Here is a 22,038-nt window from a genome sequence, read left to right as displayed (position 1 = left end):
TAAGCTGCACAAAGCTGATTTTGTGTGTGTGTGTGTGTGTGTTCAGACACGTGCAGGTGAAGCTGCTGATGAAAAGCAGGAATTAACAGCCCAGTCCTGAGAGTTTAGAGAGAAGAATTACAACCAGAATTTGTGGAAGCATCATGTGACTTGGCCACCCAAGGATTATTTCAACTGTCAGCAGTTACAGTGGAGAGTTCGAGTAATAACACTAATTATGAATTCTAAGATCCATCTTTATCCAGACCCTGAGGTTTATTTACCTTAAGTTTGCACAGATGTTTGGGAACCATGCTGGCAGTAATGTGAATAGCTCACAACTTATCTCTGCAACACCCTTTGCAGGTCAACTAAGTTGGCTATTCCCTCCTTTGGTAAAAACTCAGGCTAATGTTATTTTGCCTGTATAGCATTAGTTGTCATGCCCTCACTTTCAGTGGCCCCATTCCATCCCTTGTTTTTCTGTTACTCTTAAAACACTATTATCTTTCATGATGAAAAGTCACAAACCTGAAAGATTAACTCTTTCTCTCTCCATAGATGCTGCCAGACCTGAATATTTTCAGCACTTTGGTTTTTTTCTCAGATTTCCAGCATCTGCAGTATTTTGCTTTTATGTTCTTTCATTCTTCTGTTATATTCAATTTGAAAATGTTCTTTGCCATTCTGATGCATTTGTGTGAAGAAAATCTTTGATACCATTCATAAATTTAACATTTACCAGTTTGAGCCTGTGACCCCTTGTTCTACTCTCAATTTACTTTACAGTAATATTCTGGGCAGATCCTTCCCATACTCTTGGCCATTTTATTTACCTCTATAAAGATCACCTCCCAAATTTCTCCTTCCAGGCTGAAGAGCACAAGTCTTCATATCTCAGACCTCTAACACTGGGAATGAGCCTCACGGCTTTTCTCTGCCCTTAACGTTTGAATGTCTCATGTCTGGACACAATAGTCAAATTGCATTTAACTAGAGCACTATACTGTTTATTCACAATCTCCTCTGACTTACACTTTACTGCTTTTGCTATGTAGTTCAACACTGTATTGCCTTTGCTGTTTGCTGCTCTGCATTGGTTCGTAGAGGGGGGGGGATTTTAACTATCAGGTTGATGGTGTGGACAGGTCAGCTGCCTGATCCCTCCAGTGTGAGCCACAGTCCATTTTGAATCCTGGGCGTCATTAGCATATATCCGTCAAACTGGTGGCCCACTGGTGCTCGCTGGCTCTGGGCCAGAGCAATATCAAGTGGACTAGAAGCTGAACCAAATAACAAACAAGAAATGCTGGAAATACTCAGCAGGTTTGGCAGCATCTGTGGAGAGAGAAGCAGAGTTAATGTTTCAGGTCAGTGACCCTTCATCAGATGAATCAATACTCCTAAATGTTAGGCATCCTTTGGAGAAAGCACTAAGCAAAACAAAAGCACAGAATGCATTCAACAAAATTTGCGTTTATATAGCTCCTTTAATGTAATAAAATATCCCAAGGCACTTCACAGGAGCGTAATCAGTCAAAAATTGACACTGAGCCAAAGGGGGAGATATTAGGACAGGTGACCAAAAGCTTGGTCAAAAAGGTAGGTTTCTAGGGAGAGAGAGGGGTGGAAAAGTTTAGACAGTGAATACCAGAGCTTCGATCCAAGACGACTGACGGCACAGCTGCCAATGGTGGTGGGGAGTGGGGGATAAAAAAAGTGGCCAAGGTTGGAGGAACACAGAACTCTCAAAGGGTTGTAGGACTGGAAGAGGTTACAGAGATAGGGAGCGACGATGCCTTGGAGGGATTTGAACACAAGAATGAGAATTGTAAAATGAAGACGTTTAGGCATGAGACTTCCAGTATGTCACAGCTGCCCATGATATTACTGGTATGAGTGACCATTGCACAGTGAAGTGTGTTTCTTGACTTTGCATGCTTTAAAGGCAAAAATACCCTCCCCATGACTAGTTGATCAGAATTGTAGGCAGCAATATTACAACAAATATTTTTCCAAATAACTTGAAGCTTAATAAAACTACAGCACTGCATTAATAGATAGCAGTTTGGACCTCAGCTCCACTGTAATGGAAACACTTACCCGGCATGTAGAAACAGTGAAAGCCAGAGTCTATAAAATTGATCAGGCACTTCAGGGTTGAGGAATGGCAGAAGTCCACACACATCATCCATGCAGTGCACCTGTAAAGAAAAGGTAAACACCATATTCTAAACCCTGCCACAGTAAAGAGCATTTCTTATGGTCACATATAATTTAAAATATCTCTATTATAAGAACATCCAAGGACGAGAAAAAGCCGCTGGTGGTGATGTCATGCCAAGTTCCTTCACACAGTATCTTCTTTTCCCCTTCTATCTTATCCTATACATGCTGCATGATAAACCAGAGATGCTTTCATCTGCCACTCTTTCTTCACACTAAAAGCTAACACTCGTCCCTCTTTCATTTCAAATGCTAAGAAAGTGGAGATGCCTCTGCCATTTCAGGGAAGGCAGCTTTCCTGAAGATGCAGTGTCACTTTATCTAAGTCGAGCAAGCTCCAGCTCAGATTCTGGCAACACATGTAATTACAGTGTAGGCTAGAGGAGTGGTTTTCATCTGGTAAATTACTGGGTACTGGGTACAGGGATGGCAGTGGCGTACTGGTATTGTCACTGGACTAGTAACCCAGAGACCCAGGTATTGCTCTGGGGACATGGGTTCGAATCCCACCACAGCAGAAGGTGGAATTTGAATTCAATTAATAAATCTGGAATTTAAAGCTAGTCTAATGATGGCCATGAAACCATTGTCGATTGTTGTAAAAACCCATCTGGTTCACTAATGTCCTTTAGGGAAGGAAATCTGCTGTCCTTACCTGGTCTGGCCTACATGTGACTCCAGATCCACAGCAATGTGGTTGACTCTTACATGCCCTCTGAATTCAGTTGTCAATGGCAATTAGGGATGGGCAATAAATGCTGGCCTGGCCTGCGACGCCCACATCCCATGAAAGAATAAAACAAAATGTGCAGGAAATGCTAGGTGCACTGGACAGCTTGCCAGAGAGCTTGCTCACAAGGGCTGTGAGCACAGAAGAGTCTAGCTCCAACTTGCATTGCGTTTTTGCGCAGAAAATGGAGATCGTTCTAAGGAGCATGTCATCAGTTCCATGAACACGATAGTGGCACCTCCCAAGATGGAAGCTTTGCTGACAGTTTCCATCGCAAACTCACACTGCAGCCTGCTGGACTAGACTGCCCCAGCCCAAACCGAGATGCTGCAATCCGCAGCCAGGCCCTCAAGGCCCAGATCTGTCTGAGGCCGCCCAGCAGGGTCATCTGAAGTCTCATCAATGGAAGCTAAGCAGTCTTCCATCTCCCAAGCTGTAGCCACTGGGGATATACCTCATGGGAGAACTAGCACTGGTAACAAAGCACAGAAGTCACGCAATTAAGGGGTTGCACAAAAGTGAATCTTAATTAATCCTATGAACTGTTACACACATATGGAAGAGTTGTTGGAGTAATTTATTTTTCTGGATGTGGTGTTGAGAGTTAGGATTTGCAGTCAAGATCCATAAGACGAGACTGAAGGAAGGCAACATGGTGGTGGGAAGGAAAGTGGTGATTTGGATTGTGGGACTGTTGGATTTGCTGAGGATGGGAGGTTGGTTCATGTGAAGCACTCTTGGGTAAGTTGCACTGGCAGCTAGAGACACTGGTGGTCAAGTAAGTGACAAGTAACAGTTTCACCACACAATTGGCAAGCAATGACCATCTCCAACAAGACAGAGTCTAACGAGTCTCTAACCACCTCCCCTTAATAGTCAATGGCACCGCTATCAAATCACCCATCATCAATACCTTGGGGTCGCTACCAACGTGAAACTAAACTGGACCAGCCACATAAATACTGCAGGAAATTCACAGGTGACAGTGTTCACATGCATCTGTTGTCCTTGTCCTTCTAAGTGGTGGAAGTTGCGTGTTTGAGAGGTGGTGTTGAAGCTGCCTTGACAACTATCTGCAATGTATGCTGCAAAGTGTACACCCTGCAGCCACAGTAAGGCATTGGCAGAGGAACAGGATGTTTAAGGTGTTGGATGGGGTACTGATCAAGTGGACTGATTTGTCCTGGATTGCGTTGGACCTCTTGAGTGCAGTTGTAGTTGCATCAATCCAGTCAAGTGGAGAGTATTCCATCACACTTTTGATGTGCCCTGGTAGATGGTGGAAAGGCTATGGGAGTCAGGACATGAGGCACTCGCCATAGAATTCACAGCCTCCGATCTCCTCTACTATGAATAGCATTTATGTGGCAATTCCAGTTAAGTTTCTGGGCAGTGATGATCTCCAGGATGTTCATGGTGGGGAACTCAGCAATGCTACTACCACTGAATGTCAAATGCTGCTTTGCTGTAAAGGGCACTCAAGAGAAGTCACTCTCATCCCAACCCTGGAATTCAGCTAGTCTCTGTGGTTGGACCAAGAATGTAATGAGGCCTGGAGTTGAGTGGCCCTGGCAAAACCCAAACTGAGCCTTGGTGAACAGGTTATTGGTGAGTAAATGCCACTTGAAAGCACTCTCGACGACATGTTCCATCACTTTGCTGATGACTGAGAGTAGACTGATGAGGAAGTAATTGGCAGGGTTGGATTTGTCCTGGTTTTTGTGGAAAGGATACACCTGGATAATTTCCCACTTTGTTGGGCAGATGCCAGTGTTGTAGCTGTACTAAGACAGCTTAGCTAGGGGTGCAGCTAGGTCTTCAGCTCTACAACTGGGATATTTTCAGCACTCACAATCTTTACTATGTTAAGTGCACTCAGTCATTTCTTGATGTGATGTGCTGTTAATTGAACTGATTGAAGACTGGCGCCTGTTATGGTGGGAACTTCAGGAGGAGGCAGAGAAGGATCAACCACTAAGCACTTCCGGCTGATGGTTACAAAGGCCTTGTCTTCTGCACTCAGATTGGGCTCTGCCATCATTGTAGACGGTGGGTGCTCATGGAGCCTCCTCCTCCTGTTAGTTGCTTAATTGTCCACCACCATTCCCTGAATAGATGGAGGAGTCCAATCACTTGCAGTGGTCAAAACAATCAAAAGGAAAGAAAAGTCTGTGTTTTGGGTCAACTGCAATGGGTCTGAAGAGTGACTTCAGTCTAGTGAGGGAAAGTTTCTTTTAAGCTCAGACCCAAACAAAATCAGGAGGCTGACCAGTAAATAAATGGCAGGGTAGATCATTAACGTTGGGTAGTGTGGCGTGGTTTATTATTTATAATATTTATTTCTCTTAAAACAAACCAAGGAACGGTGTGAAATTAATTGAAGTAAGATTCAATTACAACTGTTGCTTTGTACATCCACTTGTCTGTAAAATAAAGTAGCTTAAAGATTTGGATTTAGCTTTATCTCACTAGGATTTTCATTCTGTCTACTGAAAGATTAACTGAAGTGCACATGAGGACATGTGTGAAAGACAAGAGAGCTTGTTTGCACAATTGTTTAGATCTTGGACAGTACAGGTTCACTCCTGAATGTAGAACGCTCAGGACTGAGCAGCACCACTGAACCAGACAGAATATTTAAGGCAAAGCCTGAAATTAGCAAAATGGGTTAGATTCAAACATATGTCCCAGAAGCACGAGAGGAACTGACTCTGTATTGGTGAGTGGTGCTGCTCAGAAAATTCAGTATAAAAACTGAGGCAGCTCCATCAGCTCACCTTCATGGACTCAATATCCTGAGCCCAGATTACAGCACCAGGCATAAATCACCAAGCTGTAAAGTGAGCCAAAAAGACACACAGCTAATAAGGCCCAGATATTGGATTGAAATAATTAGAGGTCTTTGAGATAAACTAGTTTACAATATCCATTCAGTGAAAGGCATGTCGACACAGGTCATTCGATCATGCCTTTACCACCACATATCATTGCTTTTGCATGTACTGCTGGAGATGAGAATGGCTACTCAAGGTGGGACACACTGTTGATACATCAAACAGACAGAAGAATTTTTCTTTTAAAAATGGAAATCTCTAGTGTCCTCACTATCCAAGTCCTTCATGCTCCCCATTAGTAAAAAAGAAGCGTGCTGCCTTGTTTTGGAGCAACTAAGGATAACGCTCATTGTTCACTTTAAGCGCTAAATCCTATATATGTTCTACAATAAAGGATGCTGACATTTTCCATTGCTCAAGTTAATGGCTTCAGTGCAAAGCAGCTGGAGGAGAGTAAAAAAAAGGCATTGTAAGTGTGAAAACACAGCTTACTGAATGTAGTAGATAGACCAATAGAGAACTGTGAACTCAAAGCTAAAGGACATAGCACTTGTGCAAAGGCGAGTACAATATTCCTGTTTGATATTTTCAACTTTCAGAGGGAACCAAATCAAAGCAGTTAATCACCAGAGGCATCCTGACAATTTAACTGTCTATGTTACTGCAATAGAGTTTCTCCAATCAAATTGGTCTGATCCCCATCTGCAGCACATTCAAGGATGACTAGCACAGATTCAACAGTAAATTTGAAGTTTATACTGGCAAAGACTATGGGCTGCATTTTATGCTGGCGATCAGGGTCTCGGCAGTGGGCCGGAAGGTGGGAGACACCCTGCCTTAGCCCTCCGAATCCATTTCATGGCAGGCAGGCAATTAACTGCCCGCTGTCGGGGACGCCGTCCCTCTACAGGACGAGCTCATAGCCAATCAGAAGGCCAATAGCTGTACCGTACCGGCAGTGCCACTGGAAACAGTGGCTGGTGCTGGTACTGCAGGAGGCCCTGCAGTACTGAGGAGAGAGAAAACTCCAGGACAGGAGAGTGGGATCGGGGTCGTCTGTGCCATTCTGGCAGGCCCCAGCGATGGGTTGCGGGTGGGAGGAGTTGGTAAGGTTTGGGGGTGGATCAGCCCCAGGGGCAAGGGGGTTGGCCATCACCCCCGTTAGATTGCCCCCAAAGGAGGGACCACCCCCCCACCACCCCCCACACCAACCCCAATAGAAGAATAGAAGGACCCCACCGCCTTCTACAAAATTGAGGTGAAGGAGGGAAGAGGCCCTTAAGGGCTTCACAATTGGCCTGTGGTGGGAAGGCCGTCCTCGGCCTTGCCTGCCGCAGACAAAATGGTCGGGGGCCTGGGCAACGTCGGGAACAGCGCCTTTGCCATTTTGCTTGCCCTCCGCCTCAGTGCCCATCTTCAAGGGCAGAATAAAATTCTGAAATTCTGCCATGCGGAGCAGCAACATGCACACTAGGTGGAGTCCTTTCCTTTGTATCACACTGTTAACTTAGAAGAATGAGAGGGGATCTCATAGAAACCTATCAAATTCTAACAGGAGTAGACAGGCTAGATGCAGAGAGGATGTTCCCAATGGCTAGGGAGTCCAGAACCAGGGGTCACAGTCTCAGGATATGGGGTAGGCCATTTAGAACTGAGATGAGGAGAAATGTCTTCACTCAGAGGGAAGTGAACCTGTGGAATTCTCTACTGCAGAAGGCAGTGGAGGCCAAGTCATTAAATATATTCAAGAAGGAAATAGATATATTTCTTAATGCCAAAGGGATCAAGGGATAGGGGGAGAAAGCAGGAACAGGGTACTGAATTAGACGATCAGTCATGATCTTTTTTGAATGGCGAAGCAGGTCCGAAGGGCCGACTCCTGCTCCAATTTTCTATTTTTCTATGTTAATATTGCCTCAAGGAACAAATACTTTTGCCTTTTTGGCAGATACTGTAATATAGCAAAGTTAGAACTAATGTACCTCCAGTCTGATTTAATGAGCTTTACATCCCCAGAGATTTTGTCATGATAATAAATGTTCAATGAGTAGCAAAATGTTCATGTGCACAATACATGGTGTTACTTTTGGAAAATGTTTGTTCCTCTGTCATATGTTTTTTCCACTCTTAACTACGTAGGACAATGAACATTGACTGTGAAAAAGAACAGTGGTGTTAACACTGTTGCTCCAAGCTGAAACTTGTGTATTGCTGGTAAAAAAAAATTAATAATGGAAATTGAATGGGGTATTTACAATTGTCACGGATACGACCAGGTGAGAAAGACGGCCAGGGGTCCCTCTCAGCCTCCACCTGGTCTTACCGTAACAGGGTTTAATTTTAAACGCACCGTGTATTTAGCTATTCCCTGTTCACCACTTTCCAATTATAAGGCAAAGAAACCAGCACAAACAGGTTTTCTTAGGTTCAAAGAAGAAAGGTTGAAATTTATTAAACTTGAACTTAACTCTAATTAGTTTGATGCCTACGGATACATGACACGCCCATGCTAGCGTGCATACGCGATACATACATGCAAACAGAGACAGAAAAGAGCTGAAGAAAAATAAAGTGGAAAAGCTTGAGGCAATATCTGAAGAGTTTTTGTTACTGCTCCTTGAGCTCACTGTAGAGTCCTTGAATGTGGGTAGATCTTGCTTTTTGTTGGGTCCAGTATTCTTCTGAAACCTTGTTCGCTGTAGGAAACTTTTTTCTCTTGGGGTTCATGTGTCTTCAGTGGATTCAGAGGTTTGTGAGAAAGAGATGGGAGCAGATAGGAGAGTTCTTCTCAGTCCAGGAGCAAACAGTCTTTCTGTTCAAACTCTCTGTAGCTAGTTCAAAAAACCCTGGATTGTAATCACCTTAGCAGTCTCTGGAATGCTCCTCTTACACACAATACCTGGTGATCAAGGCTAATTGTGGGTTGAATGCGTCAGGGAATGGTCCGTTGTCCTTCCAAGCACTGTCTGTTGATATGCAAATGTTTTTTCCAGCCACGGCTGATCTGTTTAATAAGTCATTTCCTCATTCCAGCAGCAGTTTAAAATCAATGTTCATGACAAAATTAATGTGCTGCATTCTTGGCAGGTGGGGGCCCAGCATGACACCTCCACACCCAGCGGAATTAAATATAATTTTAGAAAAGAGCATTTCATTAAAAGGGTAAAGAGAAAAAAAGATACAGAAAAAACCCATGCATTTTTCTCATTCATTCACAATCCTAAAACTTATTAAAATTGCCCCTTTTTGGCATGTTTTTCTTCAGTTTGCCCATTTCCATGGCTACATAGGGTCTTTGAGATGGTTAGGTTTAATTAGCCTCGAGTTGGAAATTGTTTTTCAGAAGTGTCAGTAGTGGGTGGGTCTATCGTGAACTCTCTTTCAATGCTTTGCTGAGTCATGCATAGGCTTATGACTTCAGGGGATGGGTGGTTCGCTTTTTTTCTGACTGTGGTGGAGGATTCTTTGCTAATCTCCTGTTTGTCCTCTGGACACTCCGGCCTGCAGGTATTTTTTCAGACTCTACTGCACGTCCCTGTGGCACTTCGACTAGGTGAGGCATCACCCTCATGATTTCTCTGCCCCCTAGAGACCTTTCTTTGTCTCTACAGGTTCCTGTAAATGCTATTAGCAACTCCAGTCGGGTGCTTCTAGTGTCTGCATTTACATAAGAGAATGTGGGATCTAGCTTTTCAAATTTTTCAGGGTTGGCTGATCAGACAGTAGGGGTTTTCTGGGATTCCTCATGGACTTCCTTTAACCTGCCCTCTTGGTCACTTTTTCACCTTCCCTTTCTAACCTTTTGCCAGCCTTGTGCCTGCCTGTCCCCTTTTGTTTGCGACGGCGGTCATAGAGTCATAGAGTTATACAACACAGAAACAGGCCCTTCGGCCCATTGTGTCTGTGCCGGCCATCAAGCACCTAACTATTCTAATCCCATTTTCCAGCACTTGGCCTGTAGCCTTATATGCGATGGCATTTCAAGTGCTCATCTAAATACTTCTTAAATGTTGCAGATCATGAAAGCTTAAAATCAATTACGAGTATAAATCTTATGAACCATCTGATCCCCGGGGTATCGTCCCCCATTAGCTGCCTTTCTCCTTCACTCGAGCTGTTTGCCCCTTCACGTGAGCTGTTTTCCCCTCACTCTGGTCGCCAGCTTCACTTCCTTTGCGACCAGAGGGTATGTAACACACGGCCCGCGGACCGCTCCAACCACGCACACAGTTTCATCCGGCCTGAGGCTCCCCCGGAACCGACAGTCCCAGACAGTTCACCAGCCCTCTGCTGGAAGACCCACCTAACATCGGTACAGGACTTTGGGGTGCAGGTTTCATATCAAAGGTTTCCCCTCAACCTGGCACATGTGGCAACTCCTGCAGTACTCCACCACATCTTTGTGGAGTTTTGGCCAGTCAAACTGCTGTCTTATGCAGGCTTTGGTCTTTCGCATCTACAGCCACTGTAGTCTCGTGGGCCCTTCTTAATATTTCTCTCTGGTACCTCTGCGGCACCACTAACTGGTGAACTACTGCCCATTCCTTGCCCTCAGGTCTGTGAGGAGAACTCCATTTCCTCATCAGTACCCCATTCTTCAAATAGTAGCAATCAGGAACTCCCTCTGCTTCACTGTCAGACTGGGCAGCCTGTGCTAACTCTCACTATACTGGATCAGCTCGCTGAGCCTCAGCTATGGAAAATCCATTTAATTCATTCCCTAGGTCTCCTAACTTTCCAAAGAAAGTCTCAGCAGACAGACCTGGTCATCTGCCTGCAGTGCCAATGCAGTCTCCTCTGGGGGAGCTGGTTTGATCATGGCCTGATCCACTACACATTCAGGGAAACTGCAGGGGTCAGTCTCCTGCAACTGCCCTGTTTCTCTGACCTCCTGTGGTCTTTCTTTCACTACTGGGGCGGGGGGGGGGGGGGGGTGCGGCTACCACCTTTACTGCCGCCAAATCATTACCTAGGAGCAGGTCAACCCCATCCACAGGCAAACTAGGTCACTGGTCCCGAAACTAGGTCGCACTCCAAGTGCACCTGGTGTACAGGTACAAGCATACACTGCCCTCCAATACCATTCACCACCATTCTGGTGTTCACTGCACTCTCAGGGGGAAAGGCCGAGCCTTTTTCAAGTAAAAGGGATCTAGTGGCCCCTGTGTCCCTGAGAATTACTATGGGTTTGCTTGTCCCACTCGAAGGGTATGGGGTTACTTTCCCTTCAAACACAAAACCCTGATAGTCTTCAGGAATCCTATTAACTTTTCCTGCACTTGCAGTAGTAAACTTCCTGAGTTGCACTCTTTACGGCAGTTAAAGCTGCAGCTTGCTCTGCTGTGCTCTCCTCCAGGATTCCTTCTTCACTGAGTAGATGTGCCCTGATTAACCCTACAGGTTTTCACTCTAATTTCCAGCAGTCAGCTCTTAAATGCCCTGCTTTATTACAATGGAAGCACACAGGTCTCCGGGTCTCACTCCTGTTCACCGCACCTTCCTTTTTGGATAGAGGAGGGCCCCCTGTGTCTCCTGCTTTCCTTTCTTTCCCAGGACTGCTTGGGCTCCTATCACCTTCCCACCTTTTCGAATTTGTGGGGGTGACTAAGAAAGGTTCTCCCCGGGAAACCGACTTATAAATTAAAGCAAACTCAGCAGCCAGAACGGTCACTTGCCGGGCTCCCTGAACCCGCTGCTCCTCTACATGGGTCTTTATGGAGAGTGGGAGAGAGTTTTTAAATTCCTCTAACAGAATTACTTCTCACAGTCTCATAGCTGAGCTGTATTTTAAGACGCCTCAGCCACTGGTCAAAAGCCAGCTGCTTACTTCTTTCAAACTCCAGATAAGTCTGATTAGCTTGCTTCTTGAGAGTTCTAAACCTTTGGCGATAGGCTTCAGGTACTAATTCATATGAACCGAAGATAGCATTTTTTGTCAGTTCATAATTTGATGAACTCTCATCTGACAACAGGGAATAAACCTCATGGGCTTTTCCGGTTAGCACGCTTTGTAATAAAAGAGGTCAGGTCTCAACTGGCCATTTTAGCTGCCTTGCCAATTTCTCAAAGGATAACAAAAAATTCTTCCACGTCTTCCTCATTGAATTCGGGAATTAATTGAGTGAGTTTTAGCCCTGAATTATGCTCCTCCATATTGGCTATGCTTTCACTGGGATTGCTCTGTCGCCCCCCCTAGTTAACTCAAGTTGTCTCAGCTCCCTTTCTTCGCATTCTTTCTGGAATGTTCTTTCTTTCCTGCCTCTCTCCCTCTTTTTCCCTTTCCTTAAATTCAAGTTTCCTCTGTTCCAATTGCATCTTTGATAGCAATACCCTGTCGGAGTCTGCTTCTAATCCTGTTTCTGCTTCTTCAGATTCAAGGGAAAAATGGTTGGCCACTAGCCTTAGGATTTCAGACTTCCTAGCCTTGCCACGTACTGTGATCCCACACTGCTCAGCCATTTTCCTCAACTCCTCCATAGACAGTGCTTTCAACTTATCCCAAGTTACTTTACCCTGGCTTGGGAAGCTAATAGCTTCAGTTGTACAGAAGTTAGTATTTAAACACGCACAACCACAAGAAAACCTGTATTGAAATATTGCACTTTTTTGATTGGGAACAATTCACACTTCCAATTTCTCTTGTTTGTCTGTGGGCAAAAGCCAGGACGGTAGCACCCAAATTTATGTTATGACCAAGTGAGAAAGGTCTAGGGGTCCCTCTCAGTCTTCACCTGGTCTTACCGTAACAGGATTTAATTTTAAGCAAATCGTGTTTGTAGCTCTCCCTTGGTGAATCCTTGCTCACCACTTTCCAATTATGAGGCAAAGAAACCAGCACAAACAGGTTTTCTTAGCTTTAAAGAAGAAAAGTTGAATTTTATTAAACTAGAACTTAAACTCTAATTCGGTTGATGTCTACAGATACATGATGCGCTTACGCTAGCGTGCATAAGTGATACACATGCAAATAGAGACAGAAAAGAGCTGAAGAAAAATAAAGTGGAAAAGTTTGAGGCAATATCTGATGTTTTGTTACGGCTCCTTGAGCTCACTGAAGAGCCCTTGAATGTGGGTAGATCTTGCTTTTTGTTGGGTCCAGTATTCTTCTGAAACCTTGTTCGCTGTAGGAAACATTTCTCTCTTGGGGTTCATATGTCTTCTGTGGATTCAGAGGCTTGTGAGAAAGAGATGGGAGCAGACAGGAGAGATCTTCTCAGTCCAAGAGCAAACAGTCTTTCTGTTCAAACTCTCTGTAGCTAGTTCAAAAAACCCTGGAACAGCCAGTTAGTCATGTGACCAGCTGGTCTAACCAGTCCTAGGTTGTATCACCTTAACAGCCAACCTGGAATGCTCCTCTTACACACAATACCTGGTGATCAATGCCCATTGTGGGTTGAATGGGTCAGGGAATGGTCCTTTGTCTTTCCAAGCACTGTTTGTTAATATGCAAATGTCTTTTCCACCCATGGCTGATCTGTTTAACAAGTCATTTCAGTTAACTGCTTCACACAACTAACAGCTCTTTCTAGAATCACAACTAGGAAATCAATGCCAAGAATTTAAAAAAGTGTTGATTCAAACCTGTGAACAGAGTGTTGCTTCTTCATGGAAATAACCTTGCATGAACTCACAGTATTCTCTTGATGTTATCTCACATCTGCAACAAGAATTCAAACAGTTACAATCGGGTGCTAGGTCATGAAGCTCAAGGCACTATTACATTTGGAGCTTTAGAATTTAGGGACAACAGAGCCATGGCTATGCACTGTCTCCCTACATTTACATTTTCTAAGACCAGGTCCTTTGCCCTAATGGAACTGTAGACTTGCAAACAATCCTGCGGTCAGAGTAAAGAAGCGCGTTTTACCTATGTAAATATCTGGAGTTGGCAAACAATATTCTCGGTGATCTGAACTACAGAATGTCCAATGTTAAAAAGGACATTAACTTGATGCTACTTTAACAGATGACAAAGCTTAAACAGTCTACATTCTGCTAATCGTCCGGGCAGTTCACAAAATTTAAAGAAAACACTGGATGCTGGGAATCTGAAATAATGTGAGAAATACACAGCAGCTCCATCAGCAACCTACAAAGAGAAAAGGCAGATGAACATTTCGGGTGGAGGTCTTTTGTCTGATCTTGATGAAGGGGCTGCACTTGAAATGGCAAGCTACCTTCTCTCTTTGAAGATGTTTATTGAATTGCTGTGTACTTGCAACTCTTTTTCTTCTCATTTACACTGTTTACAAGAAGTATGGAGCAGTTTAGGCTGTCTCCAATAAAAACAGACCCCTGACATCATCGACACCAATGCATGAAACACTCTAGCAGCAGTATTGGAGGGTGACCAGCAGGACATGAACAAAAAGCCACATTTTGTTAATGATCAATCACATCAAAATGTTTACCATGTGCATGAACACCCTACCAAATGTGAACAACTTTTTGGTAGCAAAGAAACAAATCAGACATGCAAATGATTATTCAACCTTTAAAAAAAAACGATATCAGTCTACAACCAGTGCTAAATTGCCTCAAGACTGCTAAGGTCTTTGTCTATTTTGCACCAGAACAATCAGTAAAGCCTTAGTGAATGGATGCACCATCAGCAGTACATCAATTAATTCCCATCTTCCCATGGAGGTCCAATATTTCAATAGGAATTTAGAATCTGGCAGAATGTTTGCAAATCACCGCGTGGAACTGATCCTTGGGAAAGTGTGCAATGTGAGATAGTGAATTAGCAGTTTGTTTTACACCTCACTGGGTTTTATTTTCCATTTATTTTGGCTTTCACTACAGACCAATTTCATCCCTATCGAACTCAGAAATGCACAGTCATACCAGGCTGAGCTGTGTTTGCTGCAGAATGGGAAACATATTAGTAAAACCCCTCTTATACAGCAGTGCCCCTGACTATGAGTCACACTTCTGTTGCGCACTCTGATCACCATGTTTTGAGAGTGGACGCTGGAGGGTCTGTTTTCCTGAACTGTTAAGGACTCTGTAGTAAGTTTATCAAGTGCCTAGGTAGTTTGAGCACTTTATACAGCTGGTTTCAAATCGCACTGCTATCAGATCAGGGTCCAACCTGAATTATGTTCGCACCTTCATACTAATGAACAGTCAAAGACTCCTTTCCATGAACATGAAACGAGCAATAAATGGGAACAAACAAACAGGAGTAGACCATTCAGCCCCTCAAGCTTGTTCCACCATTCAATTAGATCATGTCTGATTTGTATCTCAACTCCATTTATCCACCTTTGTTCCATTTTCCTTAATGCCCTTATCTAAAAAATATCCACCTATCTAGCTCAGTTTTGAAATTTTAAATTGGGCCCTAAGCCTTGACAATTTTTTGGGCATGGGCCGGAGGGGGGAGTTCCAGATTTCCAGTACCCTTTTTGTGAAAAAGTGCTTCCTTACATCAACCCAGAATGGTCTAGCTATAATTTTAAGGTTATGTCCTTTGTTCTGGAGTCCCCCACCTGAGGAAGTAGTTTCTCTCTATCTACCGTATCAATCGTCTTAAATACCTGAATTAGATCATCCTTAATCTACTGTTCTCAAGAAATACAAGTCTAGTTTATGTCCTCATAATTTAACCCTTTTAACCCCTGTACCATTCTGGTGAATCTGCACTGCACCCCCTCCATGGCCAATATATTCTTCCTGACGTGTGGTGTCCTGAGCTGAACACCATACGCTTGATGCCATCTAACCAGAGCTTTAAACCACAGTCGTATAACTTCGACCTCACTGTATTCCAAACTCCAAAAGATGAAACCTTTCATTAACCTTTTTAATAGGCTTAGTTGTATTGGTCATGATGATGCAATTTAATAGCAGTGCAATGCTGATCAAATTCAGCATTTATCAGAATCTTATTAAACATGGTTTTTTCCTCCAACTCTGGGTGTAAAATAGAGAAAAGAGAGTCATCATTTTTATATTTCAGTCATTATTAGTCATGGTCATAGAAAGATACAGCACTGAAACAGGCCCTTCGGCCCACCGAGTCTGTGCTGACCATCAACCACCTATTTATGCTAATCCTACATTAATCCCATATTCCCTACCACATCCCCACCTTCCCTCAATTCTCCTACCACCTACTTACACTAGGGACAATTTACAATGGCCAATTTACCTATCAAACTGCAAGTCTTTGGTTGTGGGAGGAAACCGGAGCACCGGGCGGAAACCCACGCAGTCACAGGGAGAACTTGCAAACTCCGCACAGGCAGTACCCAGAACCGAACCCGGGTTGCTGGAGCTGTGAGGCTGCGGTGCTAACCACTGCACCCTGCGTTGACCTTTATTACGAAGAGTTGGAGTGTAAGTGTAAGGAAGTCTTTCTGCAGAATAGTGACAATTCTCTCAGCAGTGAGCCTTCTTTCCGTTTGACTGCTGCAGTTTCCAAGTGTCCAGGGGCACCAGGTCAGTTTCCAAGTCACTCCAAAGTGATGACCATTAAAGTGAATAGAGCCACTCAGATGCAGGCAGCTCCTCCCCTTCAGTGGCACAGGTGTTGCTCAGAGAGAGGCCCGAAATTGCAGAGCTCCATGAAGCAGCAAAGTCAAAGAAATATCATTAATGGGAAAATACATTTTTATAGTGAAGTTTTTAAAAGAGATATTGGAGAGTAATGCAAGCATGAAGCACTCCTTATAGGCTTTGCTTTCATTTTAAAAAGAGATAGGAAATTCACAGTTTATAAAGTGGATGGATGTGAGGAAGAAATTTCGAAATGAGAAAAAATACTATTTTCCTGAGAATACCATATTTTCAAAGTAATGGTGCAATCATTATGCCCTGATACTATTAATTAGCATAATTAAAAGACAATGAGAGAAGGCTTTTCACTCCACCATCTTCACTACATTCACAGATCAGATATAATCCACTCTACTATGGAATTTACCTCATCTGGTTAATCTCCAGAGGGAAAGAAGGTTCTGTATAAAAACTTTCTGAACTCCAAAGTGAATAGATTATCGACTCATCTGCTCTCTTGCCCACGGCTGCTATTTTAATGTTGGCTAAACTACTCTGTTGAGTATAACCCTTCCCATGAAGTCTCAACAGCACTCGACCATGTATTCAATCATCTCACCCCTTATTTACCCATATAACTTTCAATCCTATTCCCAACCAGATATTCACCCAGCTCTTTTTTTGAAATGTGCGATTCAGACTATACTGGTTTTCTACATATAGGATTCTATACTACAACCAAGCATGTACTCACCTCCCTTTGGTGCCAATACAGCAGGGCCGGCCTGTGATGACACAGTCCAGATGTGGAAGGTTGGTGTGGTTTTCAGCAGTACTTTTAGTGCAAATCTGAAAAAGAATTGTAGAAGAAGCTCTCTCAATAGTATTATGACCAGGTGAGAAATGTGTCCGGGGTCTGTTACTGTCTTCACCTGGTCTTATTGTAACAGAGTTTAATTTTAAACACACAGTGTTTTGAGCTCCCCCTTTGTGAATCCTTGTTCACAGCTTTACAATTATAAGACAAAGGAACCAATTCACACTGGTTTTCTGAAGTTTAAAGAAGATGAAATATCATTAAAACTTAAAACTAAAGTCTAATACAGTTAATGCTTATGGATATACAATGCACCCACGCTAGCATACACACGCAATACACACATGCAAATAGGGACAAAAAAAGAGAGGAAAATATAGTAGAGAGGGGTTTGAGGCAATATCAGAAGAGTTTCTCATTTACTGTGCTTCAAGCTCACTTGATTTCAGGTAGCCCTGCTGTTCATCGAAGCCCAGTGTTCTTCTTAAACCTTGTTCATGTAGGAGACCTTTCTCTCTTTGATGTTCACATGTTTTCATAAGATTTAGTTCCATGGGAAGGAGGTTCTGTTCCAACCGGGAGTTCAAATCCTCTGTTGGAAGTTCAAATTCAAAACCTCCAATGGTCAGTCATGTGACCAAAACTGGTCTGACCACTTCTTGTGTATTGGGGAAGCAACAACTGGGTCCCCATTGTTCCAACACTGTCAGTTACTATGCAAATGTCTTTCCAGTCAGGGTCTTGCAATTTTAAGTTTTAATGTTCATGTGGCAAAATAATGTGTACCTCAGTCTTGGTAGGTGGGGGGCTTGATTGACAATATTAGTTTCATTGTACTTGACCTTAAGCTACAAGATATGTCCCCATGCCCTAGCGTATCACTCCATGGGATGGTAATCATTGCTTGGATCACATTGCCTGCTGGCCAATTTATATCATTGTCAATGACTTTAGTAAAAGAGGATGTCACATGATAATGAGCAGATCAATAGATTGGAAGGAACAGTGAGTGTGTGAAGTAGTCTCTTGTATTTGGTTTACATGCATGTTCAGAATTTCAGAAAGACAGCATAATGGACGGAAAACTGACGCAAACAAAAGCTGTTAAGTATCATCAGATCCCAAAGACTGCAATTTAAATCACTAGTTTAAAAATAAAAATTGAAAATTGTTTAAATAAGATTTCTGTTCACAGATTTATATCTCCCCTTTGCAGCCCTCACTCTTAATCCTTCTTGCATCCTCTCTCTTTCAACCAGCATGACAAAACGATCTCTGGACTGCTGACCTCTCCATGACTACAATGGAGTCTGGTCTTCAGTTTCAGCTAAAATATGGGCCGGAATTTAACGGCCCCCCCAATGAGCAGGCTGGGTTGGGGGGGTGGGGGGGGAATTGTTTGGGAGGTAGGGGCTGCTGTTCCTGACTCATTCCCTCCTCCACTGCAATTTTACACAGGGTGGCAGCGTGTAACAGCCTGCCTGCCCCAGGTATTTTACCCACGGCAGGTGGGTGGCAAAGGCCCCAAGAACACCGCCAAGTAAAACCTGGCGACCTTCCTGCAGGCTGGGGGTGGTCCCACCTGATAGGGCACCCTGTGTCCCATGGAGGGCTGCTCCTGAAGCCCCAACCTTGCCTCGCTGGGGCCTGGCCAATGTCCCCGGCGAGGCCCCAAAAACTCACCCCTCTGTGGCTTCTTCCTGCTGAAGTTGGGTGTAGTCCCAGCAGTGGCCACTGCTCCTGGTGATGCTGCTGGGACTAAGAGCTGCCGGCCCGCTGATTGGCCGGCAGCTCCATTGAGCGGGACGCCCCGCCTCAAGGAGGTGGAAATCCTGCCTCAAACCAATTAAGGGCCTGGGGAGCAAGAAATCCTGGTCTGGCTCCCCAGGCACGGCAGAGGCGGGTTCGCCCCCGACTTTTTGGCCAGTGGGCTGCCTGCCCAATGTTAAATTCTGGCCATGGTGGTTGCTGGAAATCTGAAATATCAAGAGAAACACACTGCAGATCAGGCAGTATCTATGGAGAGAGAAATAACAGTTAACATTTCTGATGAAAGGTCATTGACTTGACACATTGTTTCTCTCTCTATAGATGCTGTTTGACCTGATGAGTCATAGAGTTATACAGCACAGAAACAGGCCCTTCGGCCCATTGTGTCTGTGCCGGCCATCCAGCACCCAACTATTCTAGTCCCATATTCTTGCACTTGGCCCGTAGCCTTGTATGCTATGGCGTTTCAAATGCTCATCTAAATACTTCTTAAATGTTGTGAGGGTTCCTGCCTCCACCACCTCTTCAGGCAGTGTGTTCCAAATTTCAGCCACCCGCTGGGTGAAAATTTTTTTCCTCAAATCCCCTCTAAACCTCTTGCACCTTGCCCTAAATCTATGCCCCCCGGTTCTTGACCCCTTCGCTAAGGGAAAAAGTTTCTTCCTATCTAACCGATCAATGCCCCTCATAATCTTCTACACCTCAATCACATCCCCCCCTCAGCCTTCTCTGCTCCAACTCTGCACCCTCTCCAGTGCAATCACATCCTTCCTATAGTGTGGTGACCAGAACTGTACACAGTACTCCAGCTGTGGCCTAACTAGCATTTTATACAGCTCCATCATAACCTCCCTGCTCTTATATTCTATGCCTCAGCTAATAAAGGCAAATATCCCATATGCCTTCCTAACCACCTTATCTACCTGTGCTGCTGCCTTCAGTGATCTACGGACAAGTACACCAAGGTCCCTCTGATCTTCTGTATTTCCGAGGGTCCTACCATCCATTGTATATTCCCTTGCCTTGTTAGTCTTCCCAAAATGCATTACCTCACACTCTCGGGCTTAAATTCCATTTGCCACTGCTCCGCCCATCTTCATCTCCCTGGGCGGCACAGTGGCGCGGTGGTTAGCACCGCAGCCTCACAGCTCCAGGGACCCGGATTCAATTCTGGGTACTGCCTGTGTGGAGTTTGCAAGTTCTCCCTGTGTCTGCGTGGGTTTTTGCTGGGTGCTCCGGTTTCCTCCCACATCCAAAGACTTGCAGGTGATAGGTAAATTGGCCGTTGTAAATTGCCCCTAGTGTAGGGAGGTGATAGGGAATATGGGATTACTGTAGGGTTAGTATAAATGGGTGGTTGTTGGTCGGCACAGACTCGGTGGGCTGAAGGGCCTGTTTTAGTGCTGTATTTCTAAATAAAAAAATAAAATAAATAATCGAAGGATTTCCTCCTCACTATTTACGACACCACCAAAGTTCAACAGCGAACTTACTGATCATACCTCCTATATTCACATCTAAATCATTAATGAACACTATAAACAGCAAGGGTCCCAGCACAGATCCCTGTGGTACACCACTGGTCTTAGGCTTCCAATCGCAAAAACAGCCCTCGACCATTACCCTCTGCCTCCTTCCACTAAGCCAATTTTGGATCTAATTTGCCAAATTGCCCTGGATCCCATGGGCTCTTACCTTCTTAACCAATCTCCCATGCGGGACCTTCTCAAAAGCCTTACTGAAATCCATGTATACTACATCTACTGCTTTACCCTCATCTACACATCGAGTCACCACCTTGAAAAATTCAATCAAGTTAGTTAGACATGATCTCCCCCTGACAAAGCCATGCTGACTATCCTTGATTAATCCCTGCCTCTCCAAGTGGAGATTAATCCTGTCCCTCAAAATTTTTTTCCAATATTTTCCCAAACCACTGATGTTAGACTCACCAGCCTGTATTTACTTGGTTTATCCCCGTTACCCTTCTTGAATAATGGTACCATTATCCTCCAGTCCTCTGGTACCTCTCCTGTAGCCAGAGAGGATTTGAAAATTTGTGTCAAAGCCCCTGCAATCTCCTCCCTTGCCTCACATAACAGCCTGGGATACACCTCATCTGGGTCTGAGGATTTATCGACTTTTAAGCCTGTTAAAACAACTAATACTTCCTCCCTTTCAATGCTAATATATCCAAGTATATCACAATCCCCCTCCCTGATCTCTACACCTACATCGCCCTTCTCCATAGTGAACACTGATGAAAAATAATCATTTAAAACCTCACCTATGTCCTCTGGCTCCACACACAGATTGCCACGTTGGTCCCTAATGGGCCCTACTCTTTCACTGGTTATCCTCTTATCCTTAATATACTTATAAAATGCTTTAGGATTTTCCTTTATCTTACCCGCCAGTGTTTTTTCATGTCCAATTCTTTTTCTTTTTCCTTTTCAAGTTCAAGCTGCTTCATTTGCAACTGAATCCTAGCTAGTTCAACTGAACTACCACCATCTGGATCGCCTTTTCCTTCTTCCACTTGCAAATGCTTTTCTATCACTTCAACTGCATCTGCTTGCTTAGCCCCTGGTGTTAACTTTTCTGCCAATTCCTTTAGCCTAACATTGATTAGGTTTCTCAAATCACTCAGATAAATCCTCCCACCTCAGAAATGTCATAGCAACTGACAAAGACATTCTGGTAATGCACAAGAAACCGTTTTTTCTCTTCTCCTCTTTTCAATTATTAATACCCCACCTACAATTGCACGCCATCGTCTTTGGTTTATCCCGCACAGAGCCCCCAATTATATATTACGGCCGAGGTGGAAGGAGTGCACTGTCTTTTCTAGAGTGTTTGCACCATTTTCTGTTTTTATTTCTGGAGTACAGTTAACTGCTTGGTATGGGGAATCTGTGTGGAGCTAGACCTATCAAGTCTTTTAGGGAGGGAGGCACCTGAGATAATGAGATATCAGTTACGCAAGCTGCTATTTAATCATTTTTGTGTGCTAAAAAGACATTAGAATTCAGACTAATGATCACTGAGTCAATTTGTAAAGTTAATAATTGTTTGCCATTGAAAATGAAAGTAAATATAATTTCTCAGAATGGGGGTATCCATGCATATTACAACATAAGGCTACACAGAAATATAGAAAATTGGAGCAGGAGTAGGCC

At 44.0% G+C, this 22,038-nt stretch overlaps 1 protein-coding gene across 5 annotated transcripts in view; it reads right to left on the bottom strand.

Annotated features, from left to right (window-relative positions):
- rhbdf1a (rhomboid 5 homolog 1a (Drosophila)) overlaps nt 1-22,038 on the bottom strand; it is a 474,090-nt gene that overhangs the window by 8,853 nt on the left and 443,199 nt on the right. For all 5 annotated transcript variants that reach the window (XR_010977354.1, XM_068055694.1, XM_068055692.1 and 2 more), the window contains 3 exons: nt 17,027-17,121; nt 13,351-13,426; nt 2,083-2,183 (listed from right to left, as the gene is read on the bottom strand). Coding sequence is in view for 4 of the 5 variants with exons in the window: in XM_068055694.1 (XP_067911795.1) it covers nt 2,083-2,183; nt 13,351-13,426; nt 17,027-17,121 (272 nt within the window). In the remaining variant the exon portion in view is untranslated. The remainder of the gene's footprint in view (nt 1-2,082; nt 2,184-13,350; nt 13,427-17,026; nt 17,122-22,038) is intronic.

Source organism: Heterodontus francisci, chromosome 24 (assembly GCF_036365525.1).
Source record: "Heterodontus francisci isolate sHetFra1 chromosome 24, sHetFra1.hap1, whole genome shotgun sequence".
Lineage (NCBI taxonomy): Eukaryota > Metazoa > Chordata > Chondrichthyes > Heterodontiformes > Heterodontidae > Heterodontus > Heterodontus francisci.
The sequence above is the reverse complement of the archived record's forward strand: the minus strand, read 5'-3'. Positions and strand labels throughout refer to the sequence as shown.